The sequence below is a fragment of the Danio aesculapii genome, chromosome 14 (assembly GCF_903798145.1).
Source record: "Danio aesculapii chromosome 14, fDanAes4.1, whole genome shotgun sequence".
Lineage (NCBI taxonomy): Eukaryota > Metazoa > Chordata > Actinopteri > Cypriniformes > Danionidae > Danio > Danio aesculapii.
This window is the reverse complement of record NC_079448.1, coordinates 229,287-254,715: the sequence shown is the minus strand read 5'-3', so window position 1 is coordinate 254,715 and position 25,429 is coordinate 229,287. Positions and strand designations below refer to the sequence as shown.

Below are 25,429 nucleotides of genomic sequence, written 5' to 3'. Positions count from 1 at the left end.
TTACATTTAAAATTACAATAAAAGTTGTGCCTATTGAGTTGCGTGTTATCCATGCGTAACCAATTTTCACGGTAATAACTGAGAACTTTTTTCCGTTGAGGTCGCAGCCCTTTCTGTTGAGCGGGTGAAGGCAATGACCAATCATAAAGGTGTAAGACCTCAATTGACAGCGCTCAAAAAGCAAGCGGCATAATATTTACATTAGGTTATTTGCTATAAATGCTCATGCTGTCTTCTGTGCATGTACTGGAGTTTTGTTTGATACATTCAGAAAGAGTGTTTTCTTGAGCAGATCAAATTAAGGGTACAGTTCATATATCTGACTGCTGTATTTAAGAACAAAACTGTATTACAAATCAAATATAAATATTAATATATTTATAGATTTTAATAAAAAAAAATCTTGTGTTGTGAAGAAAAAATCTAATTATGTATGGAAAGCATCGTCAATGCACCGAGACATCGAATTGAACCAAATCAATGGCATGATATCATAACAGAACTGAACCTAGGACCAGTGTAGGTTCACATCCCTAGTATCTTGCTTCATTATTCCGCCGCCATTATTTCTCGGAAAGCAGGTTTCTCTACACCGCGAAGCGGCGCATTCTCAACTATCAAATATGTATGTATGTGTATATATATATATATATATATATATATATATAAATATATATATATGCAATCAAGCTCATAAACACATAAACAGAAAAAAGGGATCTGAATAATGTAGTTATTCAGATAATTGATGACCTTTTTCTATACAGATATAACTTGTGATAATCTGATGTTTATTTTCTTGTGTTACAGAGTTATCTAGAAGGCAGAAATGTAGACGTGAGCATGACGAGGCATATTATTCCAACTTGGATGGTTTGCAGTTTGATTATATACAGCTTAGACTTTCAGGCTTATAGAGTTCAGTAATTAATAAGTCAGTTTTTAGTTTATATATCACAAGCTGTCTCTTTTCTTTACCCAGAAAGCCCTGACTCCCACACAGACCAAAGAAAACAGAACGTCTAAGACTGGTAATGGAAATGGTAAGATTGTAAGCTATGTTATTCAGATAATTGATGAACTTTTTCTATACAGATTAGGGATGTCCCCGTCCGGTATTTTTGCCCTCGAGTCAGAGTCCTTTGATTTCGAGTATCTACCGAAACCTGATCCAATACTTCAATAATAATGGAATAACTTTAAGGTTACAGTTACATTTTAGGTTACCTTATTAACTAATTTAAAGTCTCTAGGATGCATACTTTATCCTCATGCTGGTTGATCTCAACTCTTCAGCATTTTGAGTTATTTTGTTGTCACATTCCAACTAATTGATAATACCATTAATTGACAACAAATGTCTATCAATGATTATCAATTAAGGCTGTGACGGTAACGGATTTTCTGTTATCGCGGTGTTGAAGCAAGAAATCATGCGGTATGTCGGTTACCCGCACACACACACATATATATATATATAAATAAAATCGCTCCACTGAAAATAAGCAGTTTTAACGCTGTAATTTCTATATCCCAGTCCCTTTATCAACATTTTTAATACAAGTCATTATTTTAAAGATTATGACTTGAGAATATGATTTTACCTCAGCGCTGCACTTTTGTCCTTCTCCCTCGTGCTGAGTTCAGGTGACGGAGTGTTGTGAAGTAGTTAAACTCTCCTCAGTTTAATTTACAGTGTCAAACTGGCACAGGAATATCAGTATATTAATATAGGCTTTGCTAAAATGCTGGTCAAATGTAGGTCTTTTTTTACAGAAGCTATACAGAAGCGCGAGCTGTGACCACGGTGATGAGGCAACAATCGCATATATGTTGACTTATTTAAAGTAGGCTATATGCTATAATAATTGTGTGTAAAGACTTATTTTTAAAAATGTAGCCAATATATCACAGGGGTTTGTGTAGCAGCAATTACAGTGGAGCATAATCCTTTTTTCCAGAGGAGCGAAACAAACACTGCACAGTTGTGTTTCAATTCATATATTTTTTACAATTAACGCATTTCGTTTTGTACAATTTATATCTTAGTTTTTGTCGGTCAGTAATCTATAAAATAAACAATAATAACTAATAGACTTTGAGGTGAAGCGATGTGCCTCAGGGCCTATCTACTGAAAGGGTTACCTACAACCTTAACGTCCCTGCTATGTAGCGCATATATAGCCTATATATACTCCATTGTAGGTAACCCTTTCAATAGATAGACCTCATCAATGACATATTAAGCATGGACATTTAAAGGATAAGTTATGCTTTGCGCTGTGAGATGCGTCCATGACTTTACACATTCAAGTAATAATCAAGTGTGCGCAGGTTATGTACCTTATGGAGTCACTCTCTTAATATTGGATATTTAAGAAGCAGAAAACGCTGTTATGAAACAAACTCTCTTATATCTGCTGGTGCTGATATTAATACGCAGATCTCGGTTATGCTGGTGCAGCCGTTAATACACGGTTCAGGTAATCAAAAAGCCAGCTCGCCTACATGATGTTTAATTATGGGTGGGTCGCAGGTGGATAAGTTCAATCATTGGTTATGCAGACCACTTTGCCTAAAATATCAGAAAGTTCAAACGCTTTGATTAACTAAAGCGAAACTGACCGATCAATGGATGTTTGTCATAAAGAGTGTTAATATAGGCTGCTATTTTATTTTTGATACAGTTAACAAAGATTCAATATTCCAAACTGAATATTTCACTTTTATTTTATTTATATTACGATTGTATTTAACAGACCAGTTTGTGTTTTAGCCGCGGCATATAGCGGACCCTGAGGCACATCGCTTCACCTCAAAGTTTATTAGTTATTCATGTTTATTTTATAAATAACTGACCGACAAAAACTAAGATACAAATTATACAAAACAAAATTCGTTCAAAGAATATTTTTCTTCCAACAAAAATATCTGAATTGTATATTCTTGTGCATCCCCATCCGCTACACAACTGTGTAGTGTTTGTTTCGCTCCACGGGAAAAAAGGATTTAATTATGCTCCATTCTAATTGCTGCTACACAAACCCCCTGTGATATATTAGCTACATATTTTTATAAATGTCTTTACACAAAATTATTATATAGCCTATAGCCTACTTTAAAGGGCACATAGTTTACCTCTTTTTTTATGATTTAATATTAATATTATGGCTCTTCTGAGTGTGCCAGTTTAGGTTCAGTTCAAAACACAGTTCAGATAGTTTTATTATAATGTGTTAAAAAGTGTCATGTTGGGGGCGTGTCCACAGCTCGCTGATTTATGGGTGTGTTGCTTCACATGTAAATTAGTTTCGGCTTCCCGCCCAACGTAACAAGGGGGCGGGGCCATGAGCTCACCCGCTCTGTGTTTGCAACAGAGGCAGACTGAGAGGAGAGGATCAGCATTCAGTCGTACATGTACAACTCTGACACAGACCAAGCAGAGAGTACAAAATCATTTGTGTCTTTGTACAGTTTTACAGCCAACTGTGTGCTAGTTTCAAGTGCCGAGCTTGTACACAGAGACTATTAACCACGCACACTGAATTAACTTTGACTGAGGCACCGGATGCGCCGCTCGAAGCCGCGACACGGCACACCAGACACTCTCTGTGGCGCGGCAGAAACATCAAGTGTTCCGAATCGTCGCGCCATGCATTTTTGAATTCTAAACATAGGTTTCTGCAGCGGTCCGCGGCGCCCAGCCGTCGACTTGAGTGTACCCTGATAGAAACCGATGTTTAGAATTGTAAAACGCATGCTAGTTAAGATCACAGGGAGCTTCTGGGATCGTGAGAAATGCAAACGGCTGAAGTATAAGGTAGACTCAATAAGAAGTACACATGTTTGCAAACCTACCTAAAGATACAAGCAATAATTCCGATTAGAGCGATAATGTGGAGAATATTGATCTTGTGTTGAGCCCAATGAGCCTTGCATCTAAAAATAGAGCTAGCGTGTTCCTTTAGTGATATCGCTTCAACTCACCCTGAAAATGGCGGACGTGAATCAACAAACTGAGGATATGATGACACGCCTGTCAATCAATTTTGGTGGGTGGGGGGACCGCTCCAATGTAAAGTTGCAGTCGGTTTGAACACCGCTCCAATTGGTCCACCATTTTTTATGTTGTTAAATTGAAAAAAAAGCACTGGGTGTGTTTATATCACCCCAATATGACGGTCTATACACCATACATGCACATATGGCTGTCTAAACAGCTTTGAAAAGTAGATTTTTTACCATAGGTGCCCTTTAAATAAGTCAAAATATATGCGATTGTTGCCTCATCACCGTGGTCGCAGCATGCGCGTCTGTTTATAGCTGTAAAAAAAGACCTACATTTGACTAGCATTTTAGCAAAGCCTATATTAATATACTGATATTCCTGTGCCAGTTTGAGAGTTTAACTACTTCACAACACTCCGTCACCTGAACTCAGCGCGAGGGTGAAGGAGAAAAGTGCAGCGCTGAGGTAAATCATATTCTCAGGTTATAATCTTTAAAATAATGACTTGTATTAAACATGTTGATAAAGGGATTGGGATATAGAAATTACAGTGGTGCGTTAAAATGCTTATTTTCTGTGGAGCGATTGATTTGAGTTAGTAGGCCTGCTTTATTAAAATAAGCTTAAAATAAAAACAGCCTATGTTGGTTTTAAAAAGGATTCAGTGTTTTCGTTTTGTAATCTAAATTTGTAATTTAGGTGTAAAATACTCAGGGCAGGCCTTTTATTCCTTTTATTTAGTTTATTCAGTTTTTCTATACAATCCTAAAAGATTCACAAGCAAAAATAAATACTAAACTAAAATGGGCGGTGATGACTGTAATAGCCACATCACCGCGGTTGACATCTCATTATGGCGGTAAGGCGGTGATGCGGTTATCGTCACACCCCTATTATCAATTTTATGGATTAGTTTTAGGATCCCTATTATTTAGACTTTTTGTGATGTGTACTACATCAATATTTAAAATATATGCTCATAAAGCAAAAACATGAACCCTCATAGAAATTGAAATGATTGTCTCTCTGTCATCTTTACTACACTCAGTCATATGATTTTATGATTTTATTGTTATTATCCCTCCAGCAAAGTCATACTTACTTAATATACATGTTTACTTATGACTGATGGAATCATGTGCTTTTCTGATTCTTTTCTGTAGGTTCTTCCAGGCAGAACGAACATTCCCTGGAGTGATGCTGAAAAAAAGTGGTTTGGCGACAGCAAGGGACCTGCATAACACTAATGAAAGTTCCAGGGAAAGACAAATGTTTAAAGTGCCTACAGAAAGAACCAGTGCTTCAAACCAGGGGCTGGAGAGATGTCAGAAATCATGTTCACAATGTAATTCAATCACAAAGAAGAAACTGATTGATAAATTTCTGTTCTTTAAAGAAGTAAACTAACCTTTAACTATCCTCTCTCCCTCTTAAATTCATCCTGATTTTCTGACTCTTTATTCTGCACAACAAACAGAACTTTACGCTTTTCTTCCTTTAGTTTTGCCATCCAGATGTGTACTTTTAGAGCTGACTATGTTGTTAGATGTTGGGCTTGTGAACCTGTTTTTGACAGGTATTCTGTGTCGATTTTTTTATTAAATAAAATATTTCTGTTATAAATAAATTACCATCTTCTCTGATTTCTAATTTTGGAGCTTGTATTGTGGTGCTTGTCAAATAACCGGTTTTGTTTCTCTATACTTTTTATCTAAGTTGGTATTTCACTGAACTGCTAAAACTAAAATAAACCTGTGACCAAGACCATGTCTGAGATTAGAGTGGTTTTTTATCATCAGCGTAAACTTTAACTGCAGTTTTTTTTGTCTTGTTTTCTGTGATTTGTAAACTCTTCAGTTGTGTAACTGCTCAAACTCACAGTGCGGCTCATATCACAGATTTTAATTCAGCTGCTATTCTTTATCATAATATAAGCCGGTTAGAGAATTTAATAAAAATGTTGTTTTGAAAGTACCCTGAAGATATCAACAGATTAACAAACTAATATTGGGTAACACTTTATTTTAAGGTGTCCTTGTTACAAATGTTACATGTACGCCAACCATAATCCTAACTATATAGTAAGTGCATGTAGTTAATTACTATTACTTGGTATTTAAATGTATAATAATGCTGTAACAAGGACACCTTAAAATAAAGTGTAACCAAATATTGTTTTTAAACAATTATGAGTTATTTATCATCTATACTGTCATGCAACATGCATTAAAAGCAATATCTACTGTAAAAAAATAAATATGAAAACATGCAACAGTAAACAGCTGACAAATCTCTGGAAAAAAAATATAACAAGTATTATTATTATTAGCCTGCTTTATAAGGTGTTTGCATGGAGCAAGTGTCATCATGACTGACTTTCTTTAGTCAAACGCGACTAAAGAATCATTGTTTACTGAATCATCATTTAGTGAATCATCAGTTTGCAGTGAGTCGATACTCCTGAAGTGCTGCGGCGCGCATGGATTCGTCATTTGCTCGTTTACTCAGTTTACGCAGCAGTTCAGATGAACGCGAGATGGACAGACATCATTCCTCCATGATGAATGAATTACAGTTAACCCGCAGCTCACGTGCGTTCCGTAGAGAAAGATCTGTGTGTATGGAATCAACCTCGATCCGTTTCATCACTCATTATAGTAAGTTCATTTCTTAAATCAACCAAATGTTGTCAGGGTTCGTGTTTATGGACACACAAAAATAGAAATGAGTGTCAATGACCATGACCGACCTAATGAAATGGCCATTGTGTGATATAGCAGAGTTTCCTTAGTCGAGACTATATTATCCAATCATATGAAATCAGCAGGCTATTAACAAAATATATCCGCATTTTGAACCGTTTGAGTAATTAAAATGATAATCAAACTAATTATTCAGTGATTAAAAGTGTTATTTGGACTAAAATCAGCATCTCTGATCACTTTTAATAAGCGCTACCCATAACCGTCAAACTGAAATCTGCCTAGTAACAGTGCGGTCCTCGCAACTCCTCTCCCGACCTCACCATTTCTGTGAACATGGTGTTTTTACAGATTTAAAGTGATTTCCTGGTTGTCTGCTCCCCTCTAGTGGCACTACTATTTTTTTTATTTTCCTAGCATTAACAGAAAGGGGGGTCCTCACAACATGCTGCTGGGTCATGGCCCTCACAAGTATAGCAAAACACGTATGTGTGTGTGTGTGTGTGTGTGTGTGTCTGTGTGTGTTTAGGAATGCTTTTCTCTCCAGCTGAGATCAGCACACGATGCTTTTCAGGATTTTACACACACACACATACACACACACACACACATTTCAGATGCTGTTGTAGAACGCTGTGAGACAGACGCGTCATCATCATCCTCATCCTCATCATCATCATCCTCATCATCCTCATCATTTACACACACAGATCAGATCCTCCATCAGACGTCTGCTTTACCATGTCCCCGTGTCACTGTTTTACCTGATCTATGTGGATTATATCCTGCAGTCACATCTATTACAGCAGTTCTAGCGAAAGTCCAGCTATATAACTGTGTGTGTGTAATAGAGAGTTCTGTGTGTCCAATATATTCACTCATATCAGTAAATGCAGATCCAAACACTCACACAACAGCAGGACTGAACTGAAGATAACTGAATGATCTATAAAGCAGCTGTGAGAAGTAAAACTAAGGTAAACTTGTGTTGGCAGACGCTCTGAGGGGGGGCTTCAGTTCAGGGCCGCTCACCTTTATTTATATTCATATTTATAAAGCTTTGAAAAATCACTAAATCTTAATTTTATATACTCTAGATATTTCCCCAGTACTGGGTTGCAGCTGGAAGGGCATCCGCTGTGTAAAACATATGCTGGAATAGTTGGCGGTTCATTCTGCTGTGGCAACCCCTGATGAATAAAGGGACTAAGCCGAAAATGAAATGTATGAATGAAAGAATATTCTCTATATATACCGCATTAATTTATGTGTGTGTGTGTGTGTGTGTGTGTGCTCCTGCAGGAGGCGCTGCAGACCTTTGCGTTCCTGCTGTTTGTGGTGGTCTGTGCCGCCGGTGCGGTTTACCTGCTCATCGTCCTGCCGGAAACCAAGAACAAGACCTTCGTGGAGATCAGCCGGAGCTTCGGGAAGATCAACGGAGTGCAGGAGCAGACTCTAGAGCGCGAGATGAAGAACGTGCTGGACTGCCAGACCCCTAACGGGCTGAAGGGTGGAGGCGTGGAGGCCGAGAGCAGCTTCTGAATGGAGTTACATTCGTGCCACAGTCCTGCAGGCAGAAGATCATGTCCTGAGCGCACAGAATGACCTGTCGGACGCGAGTTTACTCAGTTTTGAGGATTTTGCGGTGTCTTTTATGGTATGCAGCATCAGCAGGCTCAGCATGAATCCCAGCATGAATCCTAGCCAATCAGACGGTTGCTCTATTCTGATTGGCTTACTTGATCATATTGTGACACTGGGTTTATGTTAAGAGAGTCGGCTGACCACAGTCAAGAGACCACAAGAATCTCAGACCAGATTAAACACACTCAGCAGGTCATCTTATCTGCTCAACATGATCATTGCACACAGAATTATGGCACAAATGGAGCTCCATACTTCAGAAGGGTGGAGAGGTGGAGATCTGCTCCTGAAGGTGCTGTTAAAGCTGAATCTCCTGCTGCACATCAGTGTCCACTGCAGACACACACACACACACACACCCTCAAACACACTCAGTGGAGCAACATGCCCATAACCACACCTGATCTGAGAATCAGATGAGAATCATCTGTATTCAATCTGAGAATCATCTGTATTCAATATTCTAATGAAGTTTAGCATAAAACAATAATTCATCATTTTAATCCAAACAACATCTTTTAGATATAACAAAAATATAGCAGTGCAACATCCAAGCAGAAACCCCCTAACCATGAGAATAAAGACATGTACACATGCTCAAATATATATATACACACAGCTGAAGCCAGAATTATTCACCCCTCTTTGAATTTACTTTTCTTTGTTTAATTATTCCCCAAATGATGTTTCTCAGATTGAGGAGTTTCTCTCAGTATTTCCTCTAATATTAGTTCTTCTGGAGAAAGTCTTATTAGTTTTATTTCAGCTAGAATAAAAGCAGTTTTAATAGTTTTAAAGTCATGTTAAGCTCAATATTATTAGCCCCCTTCAGCAATATTAGTTTTGGATTGTCTCCAGAATAAACCACTGTTATACAATGACTTGCCTAATTACCCTAACTTTACCCTAATTACCCTAGTTAAGCCTTTAAATGTCACTTTAAGCTGAATACTAGTGTCTTGAAGAATATCTAGTCTAATATTATGTGCTGTCATTATGATGAAGAGGAAAGACATCAGTGATTAGAGATGAGTTATTAACACTATTATGATTAGAGATGTGCTGGAGAAATCTGCTCTCCGTTAAACAGAAATTGGGGAAAAAAATAAACAAGGGGGGCGAATAATTCTGACCTCAACTGTGTATAAATATATATATATATATATATATATGAATAGGTTTTCTGTATGTGTTTATTGAATATGATTATCTTGAACTTATAAAAAATAGATTAACCTTAAACAATAATAATAATTATAAATATATATAATATAATATATTACTTGACAAAACATAAACATGTTGACAGAAACATTACTATAATGGCCTGTGTGTTTATGTCTGAAAGTGTGTGTGTGTGTGTGTGTGCGTGCGTGCGTGCGTGCGTGCGTGCGTGTGTGTGTGTGTGTGTGAGATGTTCTAGAGCAGCTACATCATAATAAGCATTGTTTGAATAATATTGGAGTATTTCTAATAAAGGAGTTTTCTTAATAATAATCATTCCTGTCACATGTTCACTCAGTGCTGGAAACTCAGTCAAACCTCTGACTGACCTGCGGGACGGTCATACAGCTGCTGTGTTCTTTAGAGAGCTTGTGTGTGTGTGTGTGTGTGTGTGTTCTGCACGCAGCTGTAAACCCGATTGAGTGCCTTCAGAACAGGCGAATCCTGTTGATCCTGAATGACAGACACACACTGAGGGCACTCACAGATAATGAGAGCAGTTACACACACACACACACACACACACACACCATGTGTCTGAATGCAGTGCGCATGACACAGAGGCTCACTGCTGATTGGCTGTCTCAGACAGATGCCGCAGATCGGTGTTTGTAGGTCGACACGTCTGTGCAGAGGATCAGCTGTGTGTGTGTGTGTGTGTGTGTGTGTGTGTGTGCGTGGGAGAAAGTGTGTGTGTTCCTTGTGTTCATGATGTTATGAAGATCAAATGTCCCCATGAGTACAATAACAGCAGAGCAGTTTGTTTGTGTGTGTGCGTGCGTGCGTGCGTGTGCATGTGTGTGCGTGCGTGCGTGTGTGTGTGTGTGCGTGTGTACATGTGTGTGTGTTCTTCTCAATGATAATCACTCCTGTTCTCCTGCTGTTCCTGATGTCTGTGATGAGGTTTCCTGTTATTAAATGTCTTCATCATTCAGATTATTCGAGCTCTTCAGGCTGAGCAGATCTGTGTAGTTCAGCGGTTGTTATCTGGAAATAACACACTTTAGAATGACGAGACTGACCAATCAGAATGCAGCATTGCAGACCCTTTTACATGTCTAACACAGCCGTGTTTATTAGTGGAGTGTGAAATGTACTGTCAGAGCTCTTCTATAGGCCACCGCTGTAATCATTCTCTTCATTTTTAAAGTATGAATGCACACACACACACACACACACACACGCAGCACATGTACGCATCAGTAAATAAGGCACCGCCTGCAGTGTCCTCCACATTCCCAGTGTGTTTTGTGAATGTCAGCATGCCGACAGAAAGAGCGATGAACACACACACACACACACACACACACACACACACACACACACCCTTGATTGTTTTGTTGACTCAGAGGTGCGTTCCAAAAAACAGCATTTTTGACCCCTACGCCCTTAATCTGTTCTCAGAGTTGTCTCTCCACAGGATAAACCCTTTGAAGGGATTAGGGCACAGGGTCGGAGCATAGTGTGTGTGTGTGTGTGTGTGTAATGAGCACCATGAGCGGAGGCTACAGTGCCACCTACTGCACAGGAGGTCTGCTGGTTTAAACCTCTGCGTGGAGTGATCGGCGTGACCCACGGCGTCTGGCATGAGCTATACTTCTGCTGTGTGTGTCGCTCTGCAGTAACTCTTCTGAAACACTAGGTGGCAGCAGGTGTCTCTGTTCCTCTGTGTGGAGTTTCTTCACTGGTGTTTTGTGTTTTCTGAACTTGACGTGCAGCAACTTTAATCATGAGGTGAACACAACACAGCAGTCTCCATCTGGAGCTCCTGCATGGGACTCCACACCTGTAAACACTCGCTCCAATAGGTTCATGCGGCTTTCACCCCCGCCCGCCCACACTCATCAGCGCTACGGAGCCAGCCAATCACAGAGGTCGCGCTACACATCGTTGCGACGTGTAGCTATATTTGAGATGTGCACATCAGCGTCGGTGTCAGCCTTGGTGAGGGCGGAGCATGCGCACATTCTCCCATGTTGGACTTTTGAGTTTGGTCATGTGTGCAGTATTTGATAAACACACACATTAGGGGCAGCACGTTCACACCATACCTGTCAACCCTCCTGTTTTCCCGGGATTCTCCCGTATTTTACAGTTCTATCTCGCTATCATCTCGTAAAAGTATTGTCCCGTATTTCTCCTGTATTTCAGTCTTTCTCTGAAGGGCAGCAATAAACCTTAAAGAGCCGAGTCTCCCTATACTTAACCCATACTGCCGAACCACCAGGGGCCGCCGCTTGCTCTTAAATGTGAGTCTGTTCTGTGCTTTGGCTTTATTTTGGCATGAAAACACTTTAAATTAATATAAAAGCAGCAGGATTCCCTTTCCTGTCCATTACAGGTGCATATAGCGGTGCGTGACTGTCAGCTGACGCGCTCTATAGTGATAAACAGACGCTGTTTCCCAAACGGATTCTGCACGTGATTTGAAGCGGAGGGATAGTCTGGGTTTTGGGTGTGTTTGAGCAGACATATACACATAATTAATAATAATAACATCTAAAGATCTTGGTGTTTTTTTAACACTACTAATTTAGTCCTAAATGAGCATAAACAGTTATGAATGCCTTCATTACAGCGTTAGATGTGTGCAGTTTAAAGGGACGCCTCTGTTTTTTAATAAATGAAACGACCAAATAAAGAGATTCATTCATTGCTCTTTATTCAGGATGTGTGAGTTATACAGTGAAGATGCATGAGATTTAATATCTTGACTCTATTTCATTATAATAGTTGTTAATTGTAATAAGCTGAAGTGTTTGCTGATGTATTTGCTGCTAATGTATATTATTAATCTCTTCTTTTGTAAATAATAATAAAACATTACTGACCGTTTAACTGTTCATTTAGAATGAAACAGCTCCAGAAGAACAGATGTAGTCATTTGGGGATTTATTAGGGGGATGTGCCTTATTAAGGTGGGCATATGCCTTATTTCCACATCCCAGTGTTGACAGGTGCTTCACACAACACTTATGAATCGAGCAGTTGAGCTGAATCTGCTGTCGTCTGGGTCTGCATTATGGCAGAACTGAGTTTTTAGAGATGGAGTGTGTGTTACTGATGATCTGCTGTTTTACAGCGTGTTCAGCGGTGTGTGTCGCGCTGCTGAAGTGTGTGTGTGTGCAGGAATGTGCTGCGGTTTTTCATGAATTATTTGAGTGGGATTAGTTTCCATTAGGAGGTCAAGGTAATCCGGTGATTACAGTGTTTCTGCGGAGAGGAAACAAAGCCTCCCGCTGGAGCTGTTCACATCCGTTCTATTACAGCACACACACACACACACACACACACACACACACACACACACACACTGATGGGCAGACCACACTCAGCTCAATCATCACCTCATCTCCTCTGCTCTTTAACTAAATCACTCCACTGCAGACGGACACCACAGGAGAACAGAAGCTTTTACTCTGAACACACACCTGTCCACAGAAACTCAGTGCTCTCTCTGAGAGGGTGTGTGTGTACCTTGTGTTCCTAACACTGTAGGGACCTAAACAAACACACTCAGACACTAAACACACAGACTTAGAGAGACACTAAACACTCTTAGACACTAAACACACGCTCAGACACTAAACACACACACTTAGGCAGACACTAAACACACTCTTAGACACTAAACACACACACTCACTTACACAGATCAGCTTCTGGGTCATTACCCACACACATATACAGTAGGCCTATATCTGTGTGTTTTGGAGGCTGTAATATCACACACACACACACACACACACACACACTCATATTGTGCTGAATGTGGTGCAGCTGAAGGTCGATACACTGCTGATACCTGAGATCAGATCAGTGACGGAGCGTCTGCTGGAGTATTGATCAGCTGATGATCATTCACACAACTGATCTGAGCTCAGTTAGATGTGTTTCAGTGCATTTGTCAGGTGTGTGTCCTCCTCAAACGCCTCCTCCTCCTCCTGATGTGGTTTCTGACTGCTGTAGCTGTGTAGTAACTCTAAACATTCAGCGGAGTGATATGGAGCTGTAATGCGCTCTAAACCTGCCGGAACTACTTTAGCTGTGCCTTTATCTGACATTAACCAAACACCTGAGAGTGACCAGCAGCCAATCAGAGTGCAGCATTCAGCAAACCCATAGTATAAAATAAGATATAAAACACATTCACACACACACACACACACACACACGCACGCACACAGCTGAACCACTCAATAACCAAACTATGACACTATAATGGTCATTTTATTAAAAAACATCTGTGCACATGACAGGTAGAGTACATTCATCTGTTTATTTGAGAAAAACACACACACACACTCTCTCTCACACACACACACACACACACACACACACAGTGAGTCGCTTCTTGGTTGGGTTGAGGAGGTGCTTGGTTACGGTTAATCTACAGGCTTGCTTTTGTAAACAATAAACATTACAGTAATGAAACGCAACGAAGCGTCACAACATCAGACGTGTGCTGGTTAACAGATCACGACACTACAGCTGCTGCGTTTCCAGCACACACACACACACACAGAAGCAGAGAGGAACACCAGAGCAGAAACACACACACACACACCCTTTAAAGCACAATCTCCTTTCTTCTGCAGCTCTCTGTGTGTGACACTCACACACACACACACACTGAAGGAACACATTTTCCCCGTGTGTGTGTGTGTGTGTGTGTAACCCTCCTCTAGGGTCACTGATGAACACAGAAACACACTTTATATATTAGCTCTGTAGAGGAATAAAATAAATAAAGACTTTAGAAAAGAGTTCTTAGCTCATGTGGAGACTGGAGACCCGCGCCTGCGCAGACGCTCCGTCTGTCTTTTGGCGTGTGGAGCAGCGGTCAGTGCCTGTCAATGATGGCCTATAGTGGTAATGATGGTCAATGGCGGTAGTGATGGTCAATGGCGGTAATGATAGTCTATGGCGGTAATGATAGTCTATGGCAGTAATGATAGTCTATGGCGGTAGTGATAGTCTATGGCGGTAGTTTTGGTCAATGGCGGTAGTGATAGTCAGTGGCGGTAGTGATGGTCAATGGCGGTAGTGATAGTCAGTGGCGGTAGTGATGGTCAATGGCGGTAGTGATAGTCAGTGGCGGTAGTGATTGTCTATGGCGGTAGTGATAGTCAGTGGCGGTAGTGATTGTCTATGGCGGTAGTGATAGTCAATGGCAGTAGTGATGGTCAATAGCAGTAATGATAGTAATGATGGTAGTGATGGTCAATGGCGGTAGTGATGGTCAATGGTAGTAGTGATGGTCAATAGTAGTAATGATAGTAATGATGGTAGTGATGGTCAATGGCGGTAGTGATGGTCAATGGCAGTAGTGATGGTCAATAGCAGTAATGATAGTAATGATGGTAGTGATGGTCAATGGCGGTAGTGATGGTCAATGGCGGTAGTGATCGTCTATGGCGGTAGTGATAGTCAGTGGCGGTAGTGATGGTCAATGGCGGTAGTGATAGTCAGTGGCGGTAGTGATGGTCAATAGCAGTAATGATAGTAATGATGGTAGTGATGGTCAATTGCGGTAGTGATGGTTAGTGGCAGTAATGTTGGTCAGTGGTGGTCAGTGTTCAGGATATTGCACTCAGTGTAAGGCCGATGAGTCCTGGCAGAGTAAGGCCTCTCTTCAGTGGAATCTCTCCGGCAGGACAGTGAGGATGAGGATGATGAAGAGAGCAGCTGTGTTCGGCTCCCGCACTGTTTCTGCCGTATGCTCACTCTACAGTGTGTGTGCGTGTGTGTGTGTGAGACATTGCAAACTCTGCCGATACACCCTTCAGAAGTGCTGCGTTTCTGAGTATGAAGCACTCAAATGACCAAATCCAGGAACCTTCACACACACACAGAGGAAACTATAAGATCTGGGCAGAGGATGACTGGAGGTGTAGCACACGTGAATAGACAACACACTCATCTAAACTCATAACTTTAACATTCAGAAGTGCTGAACTGGAGTGTGTTTTACATTACAGTCTCCAGACTCTGTCGTGTTTAAGGATCGGTCAATTCTTTATCATTACCTTCACTGTTCTGTGCACTGTGCTGCTGCGCTATGTGTGTGTTAGAGACGATTAAAGTGCTGAAAGCAGAATTACACCAGAATCAAGAGATCTGAGAGTGTGCTGAGCTATAATACAGCACATTCAGCAAGAGTTATGGACTGATGATCAGTGTAAAACACCCAAACACAAGCGCTCAGCGGAGGTCATCTGGCTCAGTTACAGTACAGCTTCTGCATACTGCACACACACACACACACACACACACACACACACACACACACACACACACACACACACATATATATATAAATATGTACACCTCTTCTTGAAAATGAACATTTTTATCAATTTCTCAGTGAATATGAATATTAAAGTGGACCTGTGAGTGCTGAACACACGTATGCTCATCTGTTCTACACTGCAGAAACAGCTTTAGTTCCTATCTTTGGTTCTGTTTCCAGTCCAAATAAACTAATTCTTTAGTGGGTTTTCCTTATATCAAGCTAAATCATCTTGTTGTTCGGTCCGCCAGAAGATGGTTTAGCTTGTGTTAAGGAAAGCCCGTTTCACTGTGGTATATTAATTATTAAAATAAGACATCATGTTCTGCTGGTCTACAAATGCTTCTTGATTTAAGAACTTTTAGATATCTGGACTGGAGACAGGATAATAATACACATAACTGAAGCGCTGTTTCTGCAGTGTGTGTGAGGATCCTAGTTTTGCAGTATTGTTGAGAGTGTGACGGGTGTTGAGCAGATGTGATCTTCAGATGTTGGCTCCTGTGTGTGCTGTTACACCTCTAACATCAGCCTCTGAACAGTGAGGAGCTTTCTGTTTGCCCAGAACTCATGTTTCCTCAGTGTGGAGAACCAGTGCAGAGTTTAGCAGAAACACACACACACACACACACACACACACACACACACACACACACACACACACACACACACACACACACACACACGGCAGAAACAGCAGCGGGGGTCTGTCCTGCGCTCAGTGGATCCCGTTGGCCGTGAAGGGCGCGCGGGGCTCCGCGTCACACTCCAGCTCGCACACCGAGTCTCTGCACGCGTCCTCGTCCTCGTCGTCGTGCGACAGCTGCGAGATCCGGTCGAACGTGTCGTCCACCACGTTCGGGATGATGTTGACGTACGCGCTCGCGATCTCCTTGTGGAGCAGCGTGTCCTGGTTGTAGGACACGAGCTCGTTGCTGATGTTGACCGTCTCCACCGGGGTCCGGCAGCGGCCCCGGCAGCCCAGCAGGCTGGAGAAGCCCTTGCGGAACTCCGCGTTGAAGGCGTAGATGACGGGGTTCAGCGAGGAGTTGGTCCAGCCGAACCAGACGAACACGTCGAAGGTGGTGTCGCTGACGCACGGCAGGCCCGCGGACGGCTTGTCGTGGCAGAACGGAACCACACAGTTGAGCACGAAGAACGGCAGCCAGCAGCACACGAACACGCCCATGATCACCGACAGGGTCTTCAGCACTTTGGTCTCGCGGCTGATGGAGCTCTTCAGGCTGCTGTGGTGCTGGCACGCCAGGCGGTTCGACCGGCAGCTCTGCGCGTGCTCGGCGGCGCGCTCCAGCGAGGCGATCCTCCTGATCTGGATCTGCGCGATGCGGTAGATGCGCGTGTAGGTGACGATCATGATGGCCACGGGGATGTAGAAGCTGATGAGAGACGAGGAGATGGCGTACTCCCGGTTCAGGCTGGAGTCGCAGTCTCCCGCGCCGCCGCCGTTCCCGCTGCCGCTGCGCGCCGCCGCCTTGTGCCAGTCCAGCTGCACCGGGATGAAGGAGATGAGCACCGACAGCGTCCACGCCGCGCCGATCATCACGAAGGCCACGCGCGGCGTCATCTTGCGCTCGTAGCGGAACGGGCTGCTGATGGCCCAGTAGCGGTCCACGCTGATCACGCACAGGTTCAGGATGGAGGCGGTGGAGCACATGATGTCGAACGCCACCCAGATGTCGCAGAAGGCGCCGAACGGCCAGAAGCCGGCCACCTCCGACACCGCTTTCCACGGCATCACCAGCACGGCCACGAACAGGTCCGACACCGCCAGCGACACGATGAAGATGTTGGTGACTTTAGTGCGCAGGTGCCGGAAGCGCAGCACGGCCGCGCACACCAGGATGTTCCCGAACAAAGTCCAGAGGATGAGCGCGCACAGCAGGCACCCGGTGAGCGCGCGCCCCAGCGTCTCCCGCGGCTCGGTCCCGGTTCCGTTCAGCATGCTTAGTCCTGGCGCGCTCACGGGTCGCCATCGGGCGCGTGCCTCCGTGCGGTCCCCGGTGCCGGTGAGTCCCGCATTACGCACGGACGAGCGCGATCGAAGAGGGAATCCGAAACCCAGCGTCTCCGGGAGAGAGTGTGTGTGCGCGCGTGTGTGTGTGTGTGTGAGCCGGCCGTCCGAGCTCTCTGAGCGCCTGGGAACTGTGCTCTGCTATTTTGAGAGAGAGAGAGAGAGAGAGAGAGAGAGAGAGAGAGAGAGAGAGAGAGAGAGAGAGAGAGAGAGAGAGAGAGAGAGAGAGAGAGAGGTGCAGTCGGTGAGTTATGAGTCACGGCGGGAAACACTGTACCGGAGCGTCAGTCTAGCCCGAAACACACACACACACACACACACGCGCGCGCGCACACACACTCACACACACACAACAGCCTCAGTGCTGCATTTCTCTGGTGCAGTCTGAAATTAAGAAAATGGTGTGTGTGTGTGTGTGTGTGTGTGTGTGTGTGTGTGTGTGTGTGTGTGTGTGTGTGTGTGTGTGTGTGTGTGTGTGTGTGTGTGTGTGTTCCTGATGTTCACTGCTGAGGGCTCGGGTGTTCATTCATTCATCAGCTCTGCATCATCAGTGTGTGTTGATGAGTCCACAGCGACACCCAGAGGACACACACTCAACTACTGTCTACACTCTCAGAGTGAGTGAGTGTGTGTGTGTGAGAGAGAGAGATTGTTTGTCTGTGTCAGAGAATTATATGTCAGAGTGTGTGTGTGTTTGTGTATGTCTGACATGTGTGTGTGTGTGTCTGAGACGCAGCTGAACAACAGATTGATCTAAACATACACACACACACACACACACACACACACACACACACACACACACACACACACAGCTGATTCAGCTGCAGGGGATTGTGGGAATTCATGACAATTGGGAACACCTGGAGCCGTCAGTGATGAGCACATCTGGAGCATCAGGAGCTCATCTGTGTGTGTGTGTGTGTGTGTGTGTGTGTGTGTGTGTGTCTGAGACGCAGCTTAACAACAAATTGATCTAAACACACACACACACACACACACACACACACACACACACACACACACACACACACACACACACACACACACACACACACACACACACACACACACACTCATACACTACGGCCAGTTTAGTTGATCAGTTCCCCTATAGCACATGTGTTTGGACTGTGGGGGAAACCGGAGCACTGGAGGAAACCCACACCAACACGGGGAGAACAGCATTTACATCTCTTAGTTAGTGAATGCTCCAGTATACTCTAGTTTTACTACAGTAAACTGCGCTGTGTTGTAGTATAATATACGCTATAGCTGTAGAAAACTACAGTATCAGACTATTTGTTTAAATTACTGTAGCTGTTGTGTTACCATAGCAACTGTAGAGTCACCACAACAGACCAATCACTATAGCTGATGTGTTACCATAGCAACTTAGGAAGGCCGTAACTCGAGTGTTGAACTTAAGAAAATGAAGAGATGTTTGTTGCCCAGATGAATGAGTTGTAGTCAGGACACTGGAAAATGGCCATGACATGTTTAATAATGACGTTTGTCTTCATAAAGAAATCTTGAGCTCAAACTTGACCTTTGACCCCTATTATGAGCTTTCTGTCCTCCGCCTTTGTATTGTGTGTTGGTCATGCCAAGGCAAAACACAGCAGCTCCTCATGATCAATACTGCTGATGTGTCCGGTAATCATGCTATCTGTTCTGGAGGATTAGCAGTTACTTACAGCCGTTTACTTACTGCTATTCTGGACTTTCCAAATCTCTTAGATAATATATCATTAGTTTCTGTCATTTGAATGTCATTGTTTACAGTATTACATTATTCTTGTCTCTGTATTGTAATATGTTGCACTACTTTAGCATTATTGTGAGCTATTCTCCAAATCATAGGTGTGACCTGGTTATCTAGAGCAGTTCCTGAACTCATTCTCTCTTCCACTGCAGTCACCTTTTCCATGAAGGCACTATATTTGTAATTTAAATAAACATCTACAGTGAATTCTTTACCTTTATCTTTACCTTTTTTAAATTAATAACATTTCAAAGAGAAATATGCAACTATAGTAAAATATAAGTTACTCATGTAATAACTAAAACTGCCAGTAGGTGGCGGTAACTGTCTCAAGACATTTATTCAGCAACAAATCAACCTTTGTATTTATGCTTCGACTCTCATTTAAAAAAAAATAATTCAGTAATAAAAATAACCCAGCTAACCTTAAGAATGACTGGGCCGATGTGAGCGCCAGCAGGTGGGAATAATGATCAGTATTGTTGTGGATTGAACATCTCTGTCGACGTTATTTACAGTGGATTTTATTGGGTTACAAATAAGGTAGGAAATGGCTTTAACTGCGAGCTGTACTGATTTACTGTGTGATCATGCTCTCACGGCATTGCAGTACACTAACCTAGAGCAACTAGTCAATATCCCTCGACTGCACTGTCAAATACCAAATATGAAGGAAAACAACTGATTATTCAAGATATTTTTTGCTCGCACTAGACAGACTTTGCTTGTGTGCAGTGCTTTATGTGTAGCAGGATGTTAGCCTATTTATGACAGTAAAGTATGACTGCAAAACAAAGGCAGAATATCAGAACTCCAGGCTGCTCAGTGGTCATCTTATCACACAACTGAACCAAGGCAGAGAAACAAGACTTGATTAGAGCGTAGCGAAACCAAGTCAAAGAGAGATAACTCATGTTACAGTGTTCTGCCTTGGTTTCACTTGGGTTTTGGAAGTTACTGTTAAGACAAGACATGATTTTCTTGAAAAAAAACAATGATATTGACTCAAGATACTTCTCCACTTGATAAAGGAGGTCTTCATTCTCCTAACCTCATCAATAACTCATTTTCAACAAAAACCTTATAGTCTTTTGCCTTTGCCCAGCAGAATATGTTCCTAAACTCAGTATTTTACTATATATCCATTACAATTTAGCTTTGCTAAAATCAAGAACACAATATTCAGACTACACTGAGTTGAATGCTAAAACACAATAAAACCTTCCTGAGATCATTTACTGGAGAAGATCATGAGACTGAAAACCAGTACAAAAATGATTTATTCAAAAGGAAAATACATTAATTTCTCTGACTTTATTTCAAATTTGACTTCAGAAAAGAGTGAGAATTTCTCCAGTCATTTTGGCATCTTCAGTGAATCTGTAAAGCAGGAGCGAAACTCCTCTGATTTCAGTTCTACTTCAGTTCTACTTATTCTGCTGAAAGAGAAACAAGAGCGTCCGGCGGGCTTCAAGGGTGCGAGTGGAGAACAGGTTCTGGAGAACATCATCCGTGCGAGCGCGAGTGTAAACAGAGTCTTCAGGCCTGAGAGCGTCCTCAGTTCGGAGGATCTTCAGACCTTCCGGAAGACCTCGAAGAGGGACGCCACCGAGTGCATGCGGTAGAACAGGTTGAGCGGGATGGCCAAGTTCAGCACGGTGGTCCAGACGCTGGTGCCGAAGGTCTCATTCTCCAGAGGGTTATCATACTGCGGTCGGCAGCCGAACGCCGGGAGGATCCACAGCTGATGGACAACACACACAACAACATGCTCAGAGCATTCAGTATAACCTGGCTAGTCCAGTACACAACTAAAACTACTGGTCAAAAACATTTCATTAACTGAAATAAAATTAAGAGCTCATTAAAAACTAAACTAACAGCAGTCACTGATATAATGATGAGCAAAAATAACGATGGTTTTAGAGTTAATAAGCACTCATACTGTGGTGTAAAACCTGACCTGCAGGAGTTCAGAGACACACCAGTAGATGGCGCCAAACACATCAGTCAAGTTGATTATTATATACAAAAACACCTTTTCTAAAACACCTGTTCTAGTGTGCCAAAAATGTAAACGAGGCATGTTTAAGTACATATACAGTGTTCTCTTAAATATGAAGAAGACTGTCTGGATTCTGTGTTATTTTACCCACCCACGTCAGCCAGTGTAATCAGCACTGAAGGCTTATCAGTAGACCCACACAGAATCTGTGCATGCAGAACTCCACATTTTTCAGCTCATCATCGAGTCTGTTTATTTACATATGAATGTGTATATTATTTACAATTCTGTCTTTTACATCAATATCAAACACAACCCTAAATCAGATCAGCTTGGGGCAGTGTGGAGAATGCAAATAAAAAAGAGAGTGATCTCCTGATGTACTCTGACTTGTGTTTGACTGCAGACGATATGAACACAGAATATTGCTGTTGTGTCTGCTCAGCTTCAGTTCATCTGGAAATCTCCATCCTCTCCTGTCATTCAGAGCTGTAACACACTCCAGAAACAGTGACAGGAGCAGTTCAGGGCTAATAATCAGGTGAACTGCTGAATAATGATGTGATGAGACACAGGTGATGTCCACAGGTGATTATGATCTGCTACAGAAGCAGCATCAGTAAAGGTCTAGTCCTTTAGGAGCAGAGATGGGTCGAGGATTGCCAGTTTGACCACAGATACGAGAGGAAATGACTGAACTGTGTAAACACAATGTTCCTCAGAGAAAGAGAGGAAGACATGTGGATCTTTCACCTTCAACAGTGCAGAACATCATTAAAGATTGAAGAATCTGGAGGAGTTTCAGTGCGTAAAGGACAAGAGCGCAAGCCTAAGCTGAACAACCGTGACCTCCGACCCCCCAGGGGGCGCTGCATCAAGAATCCTCATTCATCTATAAGCCAGATCAGCACACGGGCTCAGGACTACTGCGGTAAACCTTTGTCAAGTACCACAATACAGAGTTACATCCACAAACACCAGACAAACTGTACTGTGCCAAAAGGAAGCCCTATGTTAACAGTGTCCAGAAGCGCTGTCCACTTCTCTGGGCTCTGAGGCATCTGGAATGGACCATCACACAGTGGAGATGTGTACTGTGCACCGTGTGCTCCAAACCAAAGAAGAAAAGGATCATCCAGACTGTTACCAGTCCAGAAGCCAGGGTCTGTCATGGTCTGGGCTTGTGTCAGTGCTCTTGGTAAAGGTAACCTGCTCTTCTGTGATGCTCCATTAATGCTGAACACCACAGAGAGATTCTGGAGCTCAATATGCTGCCTTCTTCTCCAGAGACGCCATGCAGAATTCAACAAGACAATGCAGAACCACATTCAGCACACATTACAGAGTCCTGCTGCAGAGGAAGAGGAGACAGCTACTGGACTGGCCTGCCTGCAGTCCTGACCTGTCTCCAATAGAGAATGTGTGGCGCATTTTGAAGCCCAGAACGCAACACCAAATACATCATACTGTTGCCCACCTCAAGACTTGTTTTGCAGTAAGATTGGGACAGAGTGACCCCTGAAACACTTCATCACTCGCTGTCTTCAGTCCCTAAACGCCTTTAAGTGTTGTGAAGAGAAACGGTGACAGTACAAAATGGGAAAAGCGTTACTGATGCGACTGTTTTTGAACTGTGTGAAATCTAAACTGGAATACGAGTTTCTTTAAAAAACAGCAATAATAAACATGATGAGCTGGACATTAATGATGTTGGTTGTTTTGTCTGCAATGAAGCGCAGGTCAGTCACTCATTGACTGGTTATTCGTGTTTTCCATCGTCTCCCAGCTTCTTCTGGTTTGGGGATGTGCAGTGCAGTCTGTAGCATAATGTTTTCTGTCTTTAACAGATATATTAAATAAGAGACTAGCTTTGGTTACCCTCACTAGTGGATGTGGTTGCTTTTGCACAGTAAACCTTAAATAGGAGTGAAGAGACTTTATTTTTATTTGAGGCTTCAGGTTGTAGTTACTATACTCCATATTCACTCCGCTTAAATCTGCTGATTTTCACACAACTCTCCTCAGAATCTCCTTACCGAGATGTTGCACATGAAGAGGAACATGCAGATGTTCTTGAGGATCTGCCGCTTGCGTCCGGGAGTCACGTCCAGCCGCTGTCCTGCAGGAAGTGGAGCGTCGGGCTGTTTCTTGCTGAGGGCATGGCTGCCGGCGGCGGGTTCGGCCTCGCGGTGTTTATCGTGCGCCTCATAGCCGTGGTTGAGGATGCCGTCGTACGGAGGCACAGTGATGGAGAAGACCTGCGGTGCAGTGGCGTCCTCCTCCTCCTCCCTGTGGCGGCGGTACAGCGACTCCACGATGAACAGGTTCTGGATGCACTTCTCCAGCACCAGCAGCAGCGAGTAGGTCAGGCTGGTCCAGCTGAAGCTCGGAGACTTCTGCCCGGCCTCGGCCACCGACGCCACCACACTGCACCAGGACACCAGCCACGAGCCCAGAGACGAGGCCAGCAGCAGCTCCGTGTCCAGCGTGCGCGCCGGGTTGGAACCGGTGTCCATGGGTCGGTTCTCCATGCGGTACACCAGCAGCCCCATCCCGCTGCCTACAGACATGCACGCCATCATGGCCACGCCGTAGTAGTAGAACATGGAGACGGCGGCCTCGTGCATCTCCTCCGTCTTCTCCAGGTGGATCAGGTAGACCACCAGCACGCTGACTGAGCTGGCCAGTGCCACCAGCCCCCCCAGCGGGCCCAGCAGGAGCCCCGTGCTCCCGGTGCTGTGCCGCTTACGGTTGCTGTCCCGGTCCAGCGTGCGGCCGATGTTCTTCCACATTACAAAGAGCATCGCTGACACGAAGATGTGGTACTCGATGTTGAAGGGGTACAGGTAGTAGAGGCTGGTGGAGAACATGGAGCACACGCTGGTGGTGCAGTTACAGTGAGGCTGCACATCCACTGCGGATCACACACACACACACACACACACATGAGTGAATGCACACATACACAAACACACACATGCACATACACAGACACAAGCATGTGCATAAACACACACACACACACACACACACACACACACACACACACACAATTAAATAAAATAATAATTCAATAAATGTTGATTTTTAGATGACCTGAAGAGACGAAACGTATTAACCAGAGCTGAGCTGTCATGAACTAACAGTCCACCACTGACAGAGCTGATGAGGACTGTAGCAGATGCACTGCAGTGATGACAGAGATCTGTGTGTGTGTGTGTGTGTGTGTTCTCTGAGACTCTGACGCCCTCTAGAGGAGCACAGACACACTGCAGCACACACAAGAGGAGGAGGAGGAGAAGAGGAGAAAGATTTCCAGAATAATAGTGAGTTGAAGAGCTCAGCATTACTGTTAGTTTTGTTAGTAATATTATAATTCAGTCTGACTTTAACTCAAATGAATGCATCTGTGCTCAATGAACGCTTCTGTCTTATAGCAGAGAGTCAGATTTATGAATATGCAAATGACACATTTAACAAACAAGTTCATCTTTCTCGTGTATTAAATATGTCATATATTACATATACTTATTTTCAAAATATGTTTACAAAATGGCCTCTATATGTACACTAGTGGTCAAAGGTTTGGGGTCAGCAATATTATTAAATGTTGTAAAATCAGCTTCTCCTGCTCATCACAGCTGCATTTATTTATTCATAAATACAGAACAAAGAGTGAAATAGTGAAATATTATTGCACTATACAATAACTGCTCAGATGTAGATCATAACCTAATATAATCATTTATTCCAGTG

At 43.1% G+C, this 25,429-nt stretch overlaps 3 protein-coding genes across 3 annotated transcripts in view; 1 reads left to right on the top strand and 2 right to left on the bottom strand.

The window, feature by feature from the left end:
• slc2a9l2 (solute carrier family 2 member 9, like 2) overlaps positions 1 to 9,852 on the top strand; it is a 49,418-nt gene extending 39,566 nt beyond the window's left edge. Inside the window, exon 13 of the mRNA XM_056471805.1 lies at positions 8,014 to 9,852. Coding sequence (XP_056327780.1) covers positions 8,014 to 8,253 — 240 coding nt within the window. The 3' untranslated portion in view covers positions 8,254 to 9,852. The remainder of the gene's footprint in view (positions 1 to 8,013) is intronic.
• Positions 9,853 to 15,427: 5,575 nt separating this feature from the next.
• drd5a (dopamine receptor D5a) lies at positions 15,428 to 18,033 on the bottom strand. The gene has a single exon (XM_056472096.1). The coding sequence runs from the start codon at positions 17,832 to 17,834 to the stop codon at positions 16,590 to 16,592; it is 1,245 nt and encodes a 414-aa protein (XP_056328071.1). The 5' UTR covers positions 17,835 to 18,033; the 3' UTR covers positions 15,428 to 16,589.
• A 2,897-nt stretch (positions 18,034 to 20,930) lies between these two features.
• The window catches only part of otop1 (otopetrin 1), an 11,608-nt gene continuing 7,109 nt past the window's right edge, over positions 20,931 to 25,429 (bottom strand). Inside the window, 2 exon segments of the mRNA XM_056472095.1 lie at positions 20,931 to 21,412; positions 23,710 to 24,587. Of these exon segments, the coding sequence (XP_056328070.1) occupies positions 21,242 to 21,412; positions 23,710 to 24,587 (1,049 nt within the window). The 3' untranslated portion in view covers positions 20,931 to 21,241.